This window comes from Populus trichocarpa, chromosome 4 (genome assembly GCF_000002775.5).
Source record: "Populus trichocarpa isolate Nisqually-1 chromosome 4, P.trichocarpa_v4.1, whole genome shotgun sequence".
Classification (NCBI taxonomy): domain Eukaryota; kingdom Viridiplantae; phylum Streptophyta; class Magnoliopsida; order Malpighiales; family Salicaceae; genus Populus; species Populus trichocarpa.
In genome coordinates this window covers 18401457-18418999 of record NC_037288.2, presented here as the reverse complement: position 1 = coordinate 18418999, position 17543 = coordinate 18401457, and the positions used below count along the sequence as shown (strand labels likewise).

General features: G+C 35.3%; 2 protein-coding genes across 2 annotated transcripts; both read left to right on the top strand.

The window, feature by feature from the left end:
* The first annotated feature begins 2789 nt into the window (after positions 1-2789).
* LOC7453610 (transcription initiation factor TFIID subunit 14b) lies at positions 2790-6667 on the top strand. Its single transcript, XM_006384472.3, has 6 exons — positions 2790-3024; positions 3953-4041; positions 4128-4349; positions 5046-5233; positions 5315-5436; positions 6330-6667. The coding sequence occupies exons 1-6, from the start codon at positions 2902-2904 to the stop codon at positions 6414-6416; spliced, it is 831 nt and encodes a 276-aa protein (XP_006384534.1). The 5' UTR covers positions 2790-2901; the 3' UTR covers positions 6417-6667.
* Positions 6668-11579: 4912 nt separating this feature from the next.
* LOC7477848 (auxin-responsive protein SAUR50) lies at positions 11580-12329 on the top strand. The gene has a single exon (XM_002306111.4). The coding sequence runs from the start codon at positions 11691-11693 to the stop codon at positions 12003-12005; it is 315 nt and encodes a 104-aa protein (XP_002306147.1). The 5' UTR covers positions 11580-11690; the 3' UTR covers positions 12006-12329.
* Positions 12330-17543: the final 5214 nt, after the last annotated feature.

Below are 17543 nucleotides of genomic sequence, written 5' to 3'. Positions count from 1 at the left end.
AACAACACAAGTTGAAGTTTTGCATATGAACGGCTAAAAGTAATTATATCTTAGACCTAATTCATTTTGATGTTTGACGAGCATTGGTTATATCTATAGGAGGAGCAAGATACTTTGTATCATTCTCAAATGACTTCTTTAAGAGATGTTAGGTGTATCCAATCAAAAGCAAGGCATGTGTGCTTTCAGTCTTTAAAACCTTTAAAGCGTGGTTAGAACTTGAATCTGAAAAAAAAAAAAAAAGATCAAGTTTCTGATTATAGATAATGCAGGAAAATATACCAGTGATGAATTTGATAACTTTTGTCAACAAATAGGTATTAAAAGACAGTTCACAACAACATACACTCCACAACAAAATAGAGTGGCAGAACAAATGAACAAAATTCATTTAGAAATAACAAGAGCAATGTTAAAGGCTGCATTCTTAGGAAAGCCATACTGGCCAGAAGTAGTCAAAACCATATGTCATGTGATCAGCCAATCTCCATTAACCGCGATTGATTTGAAGACACCAATAAAGATGTGGATTAGAAAACCACTTAGTTATTCTTAATTGCATATATTTGGAATTCTTGTGTATGTGATGTGCAATACACAAGAAGTTATCAAATTGGATTCAAAATCCAGAAAATGTATATTCTTGGAATATGTTAAGGGAATGAAGGGGTATTGTTTGTTAGATCTCACTACCCATAAGGTAGTCATTAGCAGAGAGGATAGAGATGTATCGAGTACTGTATATATCTTTAGTGAGAAGTTTAATGTTTGTCATGATATATACAAGACGGACATTGCACAAGTAATGAGAACAGTTAGTCAATACTTGGTAAATCCTGGTAAAGAGCATTAGAACATTATTAAGAGGATCTTGATATACATCAAGGGTACCTCGGATGTTGCATTATATTATGGAGGATCAGAATTGACAGTTAGAGGTTACGTTGATTCAGATTTTACAGGTGACCTTGAGAAAAAAAAATCAATTTCAGGTTATGTCATAATTATAGAGAAGTTGTGAGTGGGTCTCTAAACTACAAATTATTGTAGCTTTATTCACAATAAAAATTGAGTTCATAGTAGTTACCCAAGCTTGTAAAGAAGCAATATGGCTAAGAAGAGATTATCGTGTATTGTGATAATTAGAGTACCTTGCATATTGCAAGGAATTCAACATTTCATTCAAGAACAAAACACATAGATGTTCAGTATCATTTTGTTCATGAAGTGGTGAAAGATGAAAGTGTGGATTTTCAAAAGATTCACACCAAAAAGAACCTCGCAAATGTTTTGACCAAACCAATCAACAATGATATGTATATATGGTGTAGATCCTCATATGGCTTAGTAAGAATGCATACAACATGAAGATGACAAGTATAAAAAGAATAGAAAAATTACAGATGATCAGGTGTGATGACATGATTAAAATCAAAGTCATCAAGTGGAAAAATATGGAGTTTGCCATCCTATTAAATGTCATCCCAATTAAATGGTTGGCATCAAAAGCTACCTAATAATTGATAAATTTCAGTGCACTACTTTCTTTTATCCTTATTTTTAAATAAGGAGAGTCTAGGATGTTCAGCCTATAAATAGGCTGCATCCAAAGCCTTTCTATATGCCATACCAGAGAAAAACACAAATGTGTGAGAGAAAAAATGTAAAGGAAAGGAGAGGAATCTCACTAAATTATAAGGTATTTGTAACAGAGAGTGTGAGGTGTTTATTCCTATTAATATAGAGATTTTTAATTGTTCTCTAATTAATAGAGAGTGATTATAATTCCTATATTACTTAGTAAAATCTTTCTATACTTGTCTGTAAAAATAGCTAAATTTGAGTAAACTATGTAAATTCTTGTGTGTTTTATTTTTTATTTTATTTTATTCTTTTGAGTTGTGTATTTTGTTTTTTGCATGCCTGTATCCTAAAACAAGAATGTACATATCAAAATTTATAATCCAAAACCTTTTATAATAGCATAGCTATAGTTAAAAACAAATATATACAACAAACCCAATAAATACAGTTCATAAAACGAGGAATAGACTGGGAAGCTCTCGCGAATAAAAAAGAAAAAGAAAAAGAAATGATATGCATTCCAAAATCAGGATATACAAGATTCTTCTCCTAAATAAATAAACAAAAACAGTTAAATCAAGCTACTAACATGTGATACAAGTACACGGAAAAAAAAAAAAACTTGAGGTGTGTAATTTAATTGGTGAAATTCTAAATTTATTTTCTAGAGATCACTAGTTTGAGTACTGTAAACTTTAGGATCACTAGAGGCTTAAATGATCGTTAACTTTAGAGCCCGTAGGATTAGTCGAGGTACACACAAGCTGGTCCGGACACCCACGTTAATAAAAAAATACACATAAAATAAGATTAGATTAAGATAATATTAGTAATAATATTTGTTCAAATCAATTACTATGCTATAACTTTGAGTGGAGTTAGACATATAGAAAATTAAATATTATTAAATCAGTTTATGATGTCACCATGCTCAAAAATTCTGTTCAGGGTTGGAAACAAATCCTCCTCATTTTGTCTCCCCGATCCAACAAGCCAAACAAGACTTAAGAATCAGATACACTACATTAACATACAGTTGTAAAAACCACCAGATCAAACTTGCCACGACTTTAGAAGAAGGGCTCGTTAGTAACTTTACTTAATAATGTCTCCTTGATTGACATAATTACCCCTCACTAACATCATACCTCTCCATCTGATTTGCTGGGAATAGATCTATAATTAAAACCTGCAGTAGGCAATCTTATTTCTTCAACCAATCGATCACTGTAACTGAGCCGAAAACAAAACCCTAATTTTATTGAACCAACAACACCAATGTTGAAATTAGTAACAAGAAGGTGGTGTTAAAGGGGCATGACAAACAGTTCATCGTCATCAAAAAAGAACGGTCAAGATCATCCTGTTGAAATTAGTGGACCCATACCAAAATCACAGAGAATCAAAATGAGCAAAACTGAAGAGAACACTGAAAAGAAGGTACTAACTTTTTTTGTGATCTTCTTTTCCAATTTTGACAACCATCCATCTCTCGAATCAATGAAATAATGATGCCCGGATGCTCAGAATCGTTTCTTGATGCAGTTTTTTAGTAACCCAATTGAAAGATTTTGTTTTCTGATTTGCTTAATTAGGGTTTAGCCTTTCGTCATGATCGAATGTGATTTTTTTTTTTTTTTGATTTTGATTTGGATAGTTATAGTTACTGTAATTAGTAAAATAATTGAGCCCAGAAAGGTAAAACTTGTTTTTATGAAAGCTCTATATTGAAACTCCATAAAAAAAATAAAGCTCTGTTTTTTAATGATTGGTTTTTTAGTGTGGCCAGGATTTGTTAGTGTAAATTTTATTGCAGTTGTTGCGAAAAAAAAAGCTCAAAATTGTTTGTTTTGTAGTTTTTTAACCAAATTGAAAAGAACACTGTTTTGTGACTGATGCTTAATTTAGTGTTAATGGGGTTTGTGTAGTGATTGAATGTGAATTCTTTGTTTCCCGTTACTTAATTTCCTAGAAAGGTAAAATTTGTTTTCTTAGAAAGCAGGTTTTTGGAACTCTGTAAAAAGCTCTGTTTTCCATGACTGGTTGAGTGTTGATAGGAGATGTTAGTGTCAAATTTTATTGCATATGTGAAATGACAGGTTGCTTATTCTTAAATTAATGATCTTACTTAGAAACCAAAGGCTGTTTTTTTATCCCAGCCTTGAACTTTGTTGTTTTAACTTTTATCTCAATTGGGTGTTGTGTATGGTCGTGAATTTTGGGTGGTTTATGCTAATGGTATTTGGTTTCGAGTGCATGCTTGATGTGTTGTTTATCATTATACTTGTAATGATAAACTAGGAATCATGAGGCATTACTTTGTTAGTTCTGTTACTTTCTTTGTGTTATTGTATATGGTCTGGCACAGATTTTGAATAAGAAGCTCAAAGATGTTGAGATTAGCGTTCCAATAGTTTACGGCAACATAGCATTCTGGCTTGGCAAAAAGGCAAACGAGTAAGTTGTTAAATAATCTTCAGGATAATGCCCATTCTTTTGCCTGTTGTGTGCTTGGATCATGATTTTAATATTCTGTTAATCAGGTATCAATCTCATAAGTGGACTGTATATGTACGTGGGGCCACAAATGAGGATCTTGGTGTAGTAATAAAACGAGCTGTTTTTCAGCTTCATTCTAGCTTCAATAATCCTACAAGAGTCATCGAGGCACCACCTTTTGAGTTATCAGAAGCAGGCTGGGGTGAATTTGAGATTGCCATTACTCTGTATTTCCACAGTGATGTTTGTGATAAGCCTTTGAACTTGTAAGTTCCTTTGTCTTTATGTGGTTCTGATTTCTGTATAAAATGTTTTCAGAAGCTAGTGACCTGGCCAAATGATTTTGTAACAAGACATTCTGTGTGTCATTGGAGTACATAGCTAAAATGAACTGCTGTAAAATTATGGAAAGGTATGATAGAGCCATATATAATGTATTAACTCCCCCTCAGCTTCATATTTGGCACCTCCCTTTTTCACCATAACATATTTAAGTGTGTGTGTGTGTGTGTGTGGAGAGAGAGAGAGAGAGCATTGCCATATGAGGGAGATTGCTCAGTTACATGTCAAAAGATATGAAATTTCTGACCAAGCAGTTCAGATTGAAATGTGGGAATTTAGACCGAAAGTGTGTGTGTTTGTCTCCTTGGACATGGTCGATTGATCAGCTGCAAGGTATTAGTGGCATGTAGCTTAAACCAAATGTTCCTTTCTCCAATCACTTGTTTGGGAATAATCAAATAGTTGACCGAACATCTAAACTGAATTGATTTCCAGTTTAATGACTGTGATGGCTGCTGATAGTGGAAATATGTGGTGAGACAGTCTATTTTGGTGGTGATTCAATTGAATGAATTCTAGTCAGTCAGAACCAAAAAATATTGTGCTTTCTAATATAATGAAAAGTTTAAAATTGGTCAAATTTTAGAATTGCATTGTTGAAGGGTTTAAGCTTTTTACAGATATCATCACTTGAAGTTGTACCCAGAAGATGAATCTGGCTCCTTGTCAATGAAGAAGCCAGTTGTTGTAGAATCATACGATGAGATTGTATTCCCTGAGCCTTCAGAAGGTTTCTTAGCTCGCATACAGAGTCATCCAGCCGTAAACTTGCCCAGATTACCTTCTGGTTTTACTTTGCCTCCACCTGGTCTGTATTTTAGCTGTTTTCTGCCAGTAAATGCTCTTCACCTTGCTTTGGATGAATAAATTAACTTCTGTTTTCTTACAGTGCCAGTTGAAGATACAAGTAAAAGGAAGCGAGGTGACACTAAAGATCATCCTCTATCCCAGTGGTTTATGAATTTCTCTGAAGCAGACGAGCTACTACAGCTTGCCGCAGCTCGTCAGCAGGTCAGAAAGAATTTCTTTCTCTCTCTTTTCTTATATATAAAAAATAATTAGAAAGGAAGAATATAATAATGCAAGCAGGGGTATGTGAACTAGCTTTCGGGCTTGTTATGTATGAATAAAAAAATGTCTTGGTGGTAATATTTTCGAAGTATCACTTCCTTTGATGCTTGTTCAACAGTGGCTTGGTGTAAGACATGCCATATTAATGGACTAGCCTGTTTGAAGGATTTGAACTAGTAATAAACTGTCAGCTGGGACAGAAGGAATGAAAAAAAACAGTACAAGGGCACTATTTCCTGCAATAATGGCTCTCTCTACTACAGAGTAAATACATTAAACTGGTAGATCAATACCTCATGGAAATTTTGATCTTGTAGGAGCTGGGAATTAGTGGAAAAGAAAGCATAATTCAGATATATGGTTGTCTTAAAAGTTCTAACAATTTCCTGAACTTCTAAGTAGTTGGCGAGCAATAGTAAATTTATTTGATGACCTCTATAGTTTCTCAGTCACAGACAATTTTCACTAAGCTAATTAATAACCTTTTTTCTGCGGATCAGAAACTAGTCCTTGAAGCAAACATATAGAGAATATTTCTTGCCATCCATTGCTTTCTCACTCTACAATTTCTTATTCAATTGTGCTGAACTGCTGTCCTTTTTTGTTTATTTAAAATTGAATTAAAAAATAAATTGGAATTGATTGTGGATTGAACCCCAACTTTTTCCATCATTGATGGATGGGTTTTATGTTTGAACATTTAAGAGCTGTTGAATTCTATGTTCTTTTTTGCATTAGCAGCGTGTTTTTTAATTTCACTAATTCCCAATGAGTCACATTTTGCATGGAAAACTGTAAAGCTATTCTTTGACAGTTTGGATTCAATGTGTTAGGTGCAAGCTCATATAGCAAAACTCCGACGACAGATAAGCTTGATAGATGGGCAGAATCAACAGTTGAAATCTCCCTCCGACCAGTGAATGCACTTTGCAGAGTTTTGAGATTTCTACTTCACATTGGCTTAGGCTGAAGCACACAGTGGCATAGGCATGTAGCAATGATATTTATTGTTGCAGAGGGTAGTTTTGTACACACACGCCCCCCCCCCCCCCCCCCCTTCTTCTTTTTTGTATTTTCTTACCATCTTCCCCCTTTTTGTGCTTATACATGAAAATGTAACAAAAATGATGTATCAATTGATTAAATTTTATTAAGAATTAAGTTAACTCCAGATATCTGTTGTCTGCATTAAGTGCTTTCAGAAGTGTATTTGATATGTGTACGTTAACACATTGACTAGTGCTTATTTGTTCCAAGCAATATGCAGGAACTCCAACAGGCATGAAACTTTTCTGCTTTTTTAGATTTGAGAACATGAGCTAGATTTTTATAGATGCCTTTCGATTCATCAGATTTGTGGTGCACAGAAGGCATATATAGGATTAGAATTTATGATTTAATACATATGCTTAGAACAGCATATTGGCGAGTAAATTACTAGCTGTAATGAGATACACAATCATTTTTTTATCTTTCTTAAATTAATATAGAGAAAAGAACGACGTTTTTTGCTGTTTGAACAGCTTTTAGATTATCTCCTGCCGATGTCTGATATTCCTTTTCTTATACTGTCAGATTTTGGGTAACAGCAAGGGTATGCTGATTAGGTTATCTCTGGCCTTGCAACTATTTTGTTATCAAATTATCAGCTTGATGTTACTTTCAAGCACTGTTCCTCATGTTTGATTTGTGTTTGTATCACACTGTTCCTTGGGATGTTTACCACTGAATACATCAACCTGACAACAATGAGGTACTTGGCTGAATTTGGCTTTGAGACTTCAATGATTATCGGATTTGTTCAGAGTATTCTTGTGCTGAAACTCTTCTCAAATGAATTGTATAATGCATATTAATGAAGCTGAGAGCCCTTCCCAAGCATTAATCAAAACCACCTCTATCTGTCCTTTTGATGCTTTATTATGCAAGGCATGTGAAAATGGGCATCCATTTTGGCTTTTGGGTTGATCGTACATACGGTGTCGTGGTGATTTCAATTCCATTGTCACTCTCACCTTGGTTTAGCATACCAGGTACAAGCATATCCTTAATTCTTGCAATTGTTTTCAATTCTTCTGAAGCGGACCCGGCTAAATAATATTCTCCTCACCTAAACCCATACGTTCCATCTCTATCTAGGTTTCTGCAGTCAAGGGCCTAATCTAATTATTAATGCTTGCTCAATCGTTTTTTAATTGGTTGTCATATTTGAAGTCCTTAGCTTTCACCGATCAATATCTCAATATGTATCTGATTGATAATCTTAGCTGGGTATTACTTGCACGTCTGCGTTAATTCTTGGGCCCTTTGTTTCTGACTACTTTCCTTACAACCCATGTGACTGTAATTAGTTTTGCGTGTTGACGTTTCCATTGCATCACCATCGGTTTCCTGACCATAGAGTACGTGAAAGAAGAGGACAACACAGAAATTTTTCAGCTGATATTGTTGTTCTTATGAACCAGGTTAACTTGCTGTGTTAAATAAAATTTCTACTAAAGAACCATCCTGAGCGTGCTGACATGATTATTCAAGTTTATAATCGCATTTTCTTCCATTCCATATCAGGGTCAGTTGTTTTCCCCTTTTTCACATCTTGATGGCAAACTGATGTAATGCCATTCGATTCTTATGCTACTTGCTATCAGATGCCAATAACATGTGGATGTGGAGATGAACAGTTTCATCTTATATAGTTGTTTCTCTTACTGTCATGACTCCAGGTCTTGCCAAATTTCTGGCAATAGCTAGTAGAGAGGACTGATGCAACTAACAAAGGAATTAACGTAACTTGGGTTTGTTCATAAAAGATCCCAAGTGGGCACTAGGCAGTTACAGTTTGAGACATGATTTGCTTGGTAAAGTAGCCGTGTGCAGCAGTTGAAATGATGTCAAAAGACCTTACTATGTTGTCTTTACAGGAGTTTGGGGGCAAGAGTAACATGGCCTTCATGTGCTCCTAAAAAGGCAAGGTCATTATCAACTATAAAGAAAATACATTAGTCTCTTGGTTTAGCGGGGCACCGCATTTCAGTGAGAATGGTAGGCCTTTGCAGTCGCATATTTCCATTGTCCATTCTCTCAATCAATCTCATTCACAGAACATGGGAGAGCTTCTCTCAAAGACGGCGACGTTAAGGGTAATTTTTTTTTTTTTCCCTCTCTTAATTAGTTGGTTTGGTTGTACAACAATTTTTCCGTCTCACTCGTGTATATTATATTTGTACAGTATGTGTCACACATATATAGTATGCATGCGGTGTACTGTGCACGCCTGTTATTTCTATGTGGGTATTTATGATTTATTTCAAGTGGTCCATTCAGAGGAAAAAATTTCATGCTGGTTTCGGCCTTCACGTTACTAATGGACAGTGGTAAATGTTATTCCCTGGTTATTACCTTTTGAGTTTTGACTTCCAACTTTTTGGTTGATTTTCCTTCTTTTTTTTGTGTGAGAACTTTTTGAAATTTTGATGGTTCTAACTTCCAAGTATGGGATTCGAACGACGATAAAGTTCTAGTTGGTGAATTGAGAGTTAAGACACTGTCATGGACATTGGGAGGTTCAGAAAACAACGAGAGAGTGACAGATATACTGGACATTTCCGTATTGTGCATTAAACTTAGTTCTTTGCAGATCGCTTTCTCAGCCTTAGAACATGGAGACACAACTTTTCTGAAATGGAGCCAGGCTAGGAAAAAACCAGTGGTACAGATTTTAAGTAGATTTATACATACCTCCTATTCTAGTGATGGTGGTTTGTGCTGGACCATGTAGGAAGCCTTCTATTGTTGAGATATTAGCCCTTGTTTTTTTCTACAAGCATTACAGTACGTACTTCTGTTCTGGATAATCTAATAGATAGGTTTGCAAATTTAGCAAGAAGGCACAATTACTTCCATTATTATCAGGCCATCTAGAGCCCGCCTTGGCTTCTTCATTCCCTTTGCAACAATCGTGATTATCATGGAAAACAAGCTTAAGTACGCATGGTGGATCTTTCAGAAACCAAAGCTTATGTCCTGCTGCTTTAGTATCTAACATATGATGGAACGTCGACAGTTCAACTCTTGTTCCGCTGCAGTTCCATGCCCGACAAATCATTTCTTTGCAATTATATAGGATTCAGAGAAGCCAGTTGTACTTGCCAATATTTTATGAAAGTTCAGCTAATGACCTTTCTCATAATCATATGGAGATTAGATTACTAACAGATCGAATACTCAAGAATAAAGGGGTGTTGTCACAGGGTCGATTTTCTCATCAAAATCTCAACTTCTATGCGGCAGCCCAGCTCCCTGTTAACCCTTTTTTTATTAATCTACCTGTGTTTGTCTATTAACTAAGTATTTCTCTTCATCAAAAAATTTCTCTCACACTAGCAGAAATACACAAGTAGAGAGGATATGCATAGTTTAACACACTTAAATACAGAAACCATAATAACCTTTTATTAATCTCAACAAAAGAAATATACCAATCCGTATGTGTGCTATGCACAATGGTTCTACCTACACACAAAAATTACATGCCACACACTTATATGTAGCTAATTTAAAGAGTAATAACATGGAAAATTATAACAAAAATCATCCCCCAAGACTTAGAACACACCTGATCAGTTTTTCCCAAAACAATCAACTGCCAAAAACTTCCCCAATTGTTGCTTCTCACCCTGGCCTGCCACCTAACAAACTAGTTGTTCATTGTGCCAACTCACAAGTTGCAAGAATAGATGTGTCTGCATGCCTTGGACTCTCTGTAGTTCAAGTCAAAATTTACAACGAACATTAACCCATGTTCTGTCGAATCATTAAACATACACTGTTACTGAATTCACCACTGCTCATGCACACTGTCACTATTTATATATATTGTTATTCATGCTAGTAGTGTTTTCGTTAAGTCTTGAACTATCCATCGTACATACTTATTGTTAACCCTGTTATTAATTCTGTCGAAGATATCGATTTCGTCAATACTACCGAGTTTGACATTGTTCGACGAGCTATATATCATTGTCCACTGTATCGTTCCAGCATTGTTTTCATCCGCATACCCCGTTACAAGTTTAACCCCTTTACAGGTGTTATGCTACAATATGCGGGTAAAGATGCAAAGATCAAAAAAACTGAATAGCTTGCGGTGATGATATACACATGGGTTTTCGAATATTTGGACGCACGAACTGTACTGTGTAGGAGCTGTTGTTTTAGTCCACGCTCCACAGAATCACAAGCCCTACAACCACAAGAAACCAAAGCGTCAACAGGCTTGTACTCTCCAGTACACTTATTGTGTGTACGTGATTTCATGTGTGTGTGTGTGTGTGTGTGTGTGTGTGAGAGAGAGAGAGAGAGAGAGATTAATAAACATTAATCTTATAGGTAGAGATGTCTTTTTATGGTTTTATATATGTAGGGAAGATTGAGAGTGAAGACTCTTATAGGTAGAGATTGAAAAACCGAGGAGCCCTATTCTCGATACATTATCTTGTCTTAAGTGAACCAAGGACATAAGACCAAGGTATTGTGGACAAAGCAGTTGAGAAGACGTACGGAGATTCCTCGAAGATGATATATGTGAGTTCTCACTAGAAATGGAAATGAAAACTACGAGGCAAAATGAGCTGGGTTTTTGTGAACTTGAAAGAGTGTAAAAGATGGCAATCAATTGCGAAGTGGAGGTGAGTTGAAAGGGTTGCTAGCAATTTGCATGAAGGATTGAACTTCGAACTTGAACCGTGATTGAAAATGCTGAAAAATATGAAAATAAGAGAAGCACAAGCAGATTAAACGTCTTCCATCTAATTAAGTGCAAGTTTTTATATTTTTTTTCCTTTTTTCAACAAGGCAAGTTGAAAATTAAAGCTGAGAGCGAGGGGGGGGTCCATAGTGTCATTAGGAAGGCCAACATAGAATTGCAAACCCAGTAAGCTTGCTCCCACCATGTCCTTGCCTCACATACACATACCCCAAAACACCCGTGGCATGTCCTTATCCCCCACACTCCACATGACCCCTCTCCCTATCTATCTCACACCATCTCTCTTTTTCTCTCCCCCCTGACTTCTTCATAAATACCCCCATCACCCGCAATCCCACCATCACCACCATCACCTTTTACTACAAGTAAACACTCTTATCTCTCTTCAAACTTACCCTTTCTCACCACATCTTCTCTCAAACTCCAAATGGCTATTAGAAAATCACACAAACTACCTCAAACAGCAGTCCTCAAGCAAATCCTCAAGAGATGCTCCAGTTTAGGCAAGAAACATGGCTATGATGATGATGGCCTCCCTCTTGACGTGCCAAAAGGGCACTTTGCTGTGTATGTTGGTGAAAACAGAAGTAGATACATTGTTCCAATCTCATTTTTGAGCCACCCTGAGTTTCAATCCTTGCTTCAAAGAGCAGAAGAGGAATTTGGCTTTGATCATGATATGGGCCTTACTATCCCTTGTGAAGAAGTAGTTTTTCGATCTCTAACATCAATGCTCAGATGAAAAGATCGATGATCAGTAGGGTGATGGCGGTGCATGTTTGCTTGGAGAAGATGGCTTAAGATGAAGCTACACTATATTTAGCTTCTCTTTTTTTAACATCTTCTCAATTGTGATTCGTGATCCTGTTTTTTTTTCATGTATTCTCTCTTTGAAACCCTGCTGGGTTCTTATGTCTAATTAATTACTAACTTAGAACCCATGAAAAGAATGCATGGGTTTGAGATGTAAAAAGTCTGGTTTTCCTCACAGATGTTAGTTGTTAACACCACTGTGAGAGAAGCAAGGATTAATGCAAAGGGTGATTTGCCTGTTTAGCTGCACAAATTTCTCTCTTCCTCTCTGCTAGTTAAGATCTGTGCATGGCTTGAAAAACATAGGGGTAGAGAAAGACATTCTGTCAAATAACATCAAGTACATGTATGACTTTAGAAAACTGCATCCATTAGCACACTCCAACAGCATAATTTTGTCAGAGAATGTGGGGGTACATTGGCATGTACGGATCATCGCTTTACTGTTGAGGTTTGAATTTTAAGACACACTTCACGAAGCAAGCTTGTTCTTGAAAATAATTTAATATCATGGTAAATAAACAAACATTGTTAGTGGTCCAAAGGAAAAAAGCATTTTAGTAAACTATTTTATATTTTGCATGGAATGAGCTAGGAAAACACAAGTGAAGTTTAAAGAGAAAAGTTAGTTTAAATTTTTCCTTTATTTTATATATAAGAATGACTATTTATTGTTACCAAAAAAATAGCATCCCGTATAGTTTATTACTTTAAAGATCTAAAATTAATAAATAAAGAGCTACTTTTATAGTTTTTTTTAGCTCTTCGTATGGCTTTCCCATTGGAGAAGCCCTTGGAATTCTAAAAGTTGTTTTGGAGACTATCTCGAATGCGAAGTTAATTTATTTACTATCTTATAATAAAAAAAATTTAAAAATAATAGAGATACAAGATAAAAAATCATTTCATCAAAAACTATTCCTAGAAAACTTATGATGAAACTCAATTCTATCCCATGGGTTTAAAGGACAAGATGTGTAGGATAAGACTGTTAATATCATTATTTTAATAATTTAGTTCATCTTTTCTTGACAAAATAGTTGATAGATCATGTTCGATGCGTAGAAAAAATACCTTCCTTCGAGTTTAAGAACTCTCTGATAATTAAATCAATATCATATAAAAAAAAGTAGTTTTCTTTTAGAAAAAAGTCATGTGTGTGTGTGTGTCATTCGTAGTAGAGAAAAACTGAACTTGCTCGCTAGAGGAGGTTACATTGGTTCATTTTATAGCCCTTGAGGTCTCCTTCTTCATGGAAGGAAAAATAGTTCACATATCAGCAAAATATCTATCTTATTAAGATAAAATATCTCTGATTTCTCAGGATAAAATATCTCTAATTTACGGTCTCACCATGAAGCCCATGATACTTTTAAAGTTAAAAAGAGCACAAGCTCAGCGCGGCTCACTGACGTCTGAACTCAGCGCTTGGTTAAACTCATGAAAGATGATGAGTCTGACATCTTCTTAGTCCCACATACGTATAGGTTTAGAACTTGGATGAGCCCAAAGATGATAGGTCACAACCCCCTCTATAGTTATCCTTTTAAAGGGTTGTTCCAAATAAAAAACAAAACCGTTAATCCATCAACTTCTATCGCATTTTCCATCGATAAAATGAAATAGAATATTGCTAGATCTATTTTTGTCTTTTTAATCAAATATGTTTTTGTTTCCACTATTTTCATTTTTTTTTAATTTCAAGATACTAATTAGACGTTATTCATGAAGGCATATAAAATAGTTAAAATTATGATTATTATTTTTTTCCAAACTTCAAATAGCATGTTATGAACCATATGAATTGGAGATAGCATTCATTTAGTTTCTAAATCTTCACTTTTTGGGGTTTTAACGGTCCAAGTCTTTAGAAAGCATTAATTAAATATGTATTTGATAATGTGATTTCAAATGATTAAAAAATCACCAAAATGATGTTTTTGGCATTTCAAACCACACTGAAATACTTTCCCGGTCATATACCTAATTAGGCTACCTCTTGGTGTCAATCCAAGTAGGCTCTCCACTTGAAAACCAATGTTGTCCACAATCAGAGCAAAGCTAAGCACATGGAAAGGGAAGTTTTTTTGTATGGCTAGGAAGATATGTATGATAAAATCAATTCTAAGCTCTCTATCTCTATACTACATGTCTGTTTTTCCTATGCCAAAGGGCATTACTAAAGTCATCTCCTCTATCAACCACTATTTTCTTTGGAAGGGTACCTCAAATTCTCATGGTATCTGTAAATTGGCTTGGCACAAGGTAATCAAGAATAAATTCTTTGGCGGTCTCAGGTTGGGATCTCTTCATAACAAAAATTTGGCTCTACTTTTTAAATGGCTATGAAATCTTGATAAAAGAGTGGCAGGAGGTTGGCAAGATCTCATCCTTCGAAAATATCAACCTCATTTTACAAATGGTCTTCCTGTGTTTGCAGGTTCTTTATCTCCAACTTGGCGTGGCATGGTATCGGCGATCTCCTTAAATCAAAGCATAGTCATTCCTCTCCAATCCAATGTCGGGTTCAAGGTGGGTGATGGGAGAAATATCAAGTTCTGGACCGACTCTTGACTAGGCTTTGCAACCCCTCTCCAGCTCCTGTTTCCCAAACTTTATAACCTCTCCTTGCAACAATCAATAAGCCTTGCAGATGTATATAGCCCGACTGATACTTCGCTCAACCTGTCTTAAAGAAGATCTCTTCGGCCCCACGAGCTCTGCATGCAGGAGAGCTTAATTGCAGAGGTGAAGTGTGGTCCAATCTTCTCTGATGGTGAAGACATCAAGATATGAAAATTCCATAGCTCCGGCATCTACTCAGTTTACTTAAGTTGCCATTTTTTTGACAGATTCTCTGCTTCAGAGGATCATCCCTCCCCCGTTCTACTTTGGAAAAAGTATACCCCTCCAAAAGTGGATGTGTTCATATGGCTCCTTCTAAATGGTAGTCTCAGTACAAAAGGTTTGTTTAGCTAAGAGGAGAATCATTAATTATAAGGAAGCTCTTTGCCCTTTTGCTACAAGGAGATTGAGACAATAACATGGTCTCTCTGGGGTAGATTCTTGAATTGGTTTGGATGTTTAGGTTGTATACTTAAAGACCCAAATCATAACCTTCAGGAATGGTTCGGCATGGTCAAAGAAAATTTTCAGTATCGTGTCATTATCCTTCTCTGTAAAGGCTTGTATTGGTCAATCTGAATAACGCACAACCACCTAATATTCGAGTCCAAGGTATCAAATTGGGATGCGATTTTTGACCTCATCTTTTACCGTTTGGTCTTTTAGTTGAAGTTCTCAGTTAGAAATTTTAGCTATAGAAGCTTCGATCTTTTTAGAAATTCTAAATGTATCATGAACTGGATTAATTAGTTGGATTCCTCGTTTGTCTAATTTTTTATTTCAGGTTTTCCTTGTATTCTTCTTTATTTTTTAGGCCCCATTTAATTGATGGGACTGTTTTATATATAATTCTTTTAATTATTATAAAAAATAAAAAAAAAAAGTGTAGCTCACTTGAGCATGCTAATAAAGTTTGACAGTTGCAACCTTGAGCTCTGTATCAGGTTTTATTATTAGCAATTATTGAATCAAGTGCTTTAATCTCCACAGTTATGAGTAGTTTCAACTTTCAATGCTTAATATAATTACCCGTGCATGGTGGAGATTGTCGATTTCTTTTTCTTTTCCCTTTTGCTTTAGTCAAAGACAGCATCATTTAATGTAATTATAGTGGGGTTTGAATTGTTGTCGGGAGTGAACAGAAGAGCTGACACATTATTGTTAACTAAATTTCCTTTGAGCTTCCTTCGAATTGAGATTTGAGAGTTTAATAAGAAACAGAACTCCAACGGTTTCTTTGAATTCTGTGGAAAATGTATTAGGGAATGAAAGGGAGATTAAGAGCCTGTTTTTGCATTTAAAAAGAATTTTTTAAAAATATAAAGATTTTTTTTATTTTAAATTAAATTTATTTTTTATATTTTGATATGTTAATATAAAAAATAAAATTAAAAAAAAATTAAAAAGTTATTATTTTAATTTATTTCTAAATAAAACAAACCTTTTAAAACAATCACAAAATCTAACTACGAAAGACTCCTGTCGTTATATGTTGCATTTTATGCCGCTAGCAAAAGTGAAATGCATGAACCTATCATTTGTGATGGATCATTGGACTTGATTTGGCTTCTGTTTCACTTCAACAAGCGATAAAAGATTAGATGTATTTAATCGTACCTTTCTCAAAAAGAAAAGTAGCGGTACGATCATTAGCTAAAAATGTCAATGTTACGATCACTTTCATGATAATCAAGTGTTTGTTGAAATGTCCCTTTAACAACATCTCCAGTTGGAATTTTTAGATACATGTTACATTTGGACTGTTATATTCATAAAAATTCTTCTTGATTTTGAATCTTGGATACGACTTAATTTTCATTGTTTGTAAACTAAAATTATTTGCATATATGGCCTTCATTATCATCGAAGTTCATTGTATACGAGTATGCTGCTCTAGCCTCTTGGAATAATATTATTTTACTGCTGGGATGCTGCAGCCCACGGATCAAGGTAGGGGTTCTATATTGTTTGCATTTGATTGAATTTGCGTTCAATACTCAAATCGCATGACCATGAGATACTCTCCATGATCACTCCAAGACTCCATCATCACCCTTATCTTATCCTCCTGAAATGTATGTCGTCCATCACTCTCTTGCTTCAAGGCCGCCTTGTTATTCGTTTGAACTACTACCTAGCCTAGCTAGACACTTGTAACCCTTTAATCCACTACAAATCTACTTAGCGACTTCTTCAATGGAAAAGCCAAATTTTGCTTTCAGTTGTCACCTTCAAGCCCTTTACTCTATGAAAATAATGAGGATCGATTATTAATAAAATATGTATATGATTTGCAGAGAATTGGTTTGGTGCTCCATTGGAGATGATGGGGCCAGTCCTACCATTGTAATGAGGTTGTCGGTGAAAATGATAGTGCATGTATACATATTAGATGGTCTTGTATATATAGCCCCAGAAGATATCCATGAAGTCGTCAGCTGAACTATAAGCCTTACATTTTTCCCAGCTAAAAGCAACAGTTAAAGCTATCATACTTTTAGTGGGTCTTGGACAAAAGGAAATTAATAATAATAACAACAATAATCAAGCCTTGACTTGCATGAAACTCTTCCTCCACCTCAATGTTTGGAAAAGGAAAAAACTAAGCAATGCATGGATATTGCGTCTTTCTTGCCACTACTCTTCCTTCCCTGTCTCTGCTAATACACAACTAAACTATAAAGAGACATTTTTGGTGACCTGTATATATAGTCTTGAAAATTATCAATCTATCATTAACCCATTGGAGCTCATGTTTATGTAATCTCTAATATTAAGTAGTTTTTTCATTAAAAAAAAAACCAGTGGTTTTATCATAGCAGGACCATTAGAGAGGAGCACA

Excerpts from the sequence above, each read along its gene's own strand:
- LOC7453610 (XM_006384472.3), top strand. The coding sequence starts at position 2,902 with ATGACAAACAGTTCATCGTCATCAAAAAAGAACGGTCAAGATCATCCT. Across the intron at positions 4,042-4,127 it reads CTTGGCAAAAAGGCAAACGA|GTATCAATCTCATAAGTGGA; the intron begins GTAAGTTGTTAA and ends TCTGTTAATCAG. Across the intron at positions 5,437-6,329 it reads TTGCCGCAGCTCGTCAGCAG|GTGCAAGCTCATATAGCAAA; the intron begins GTCAGAAAGAAT and ends TCAATGTGTTAG.
- LOC7477848 (XM_002306111.4), top strand. The coding sequence starts at position 11,691 with ATGGCTATTAGAAAATCACACAAACTACCTCAAACAGCAGTCCTCAAG.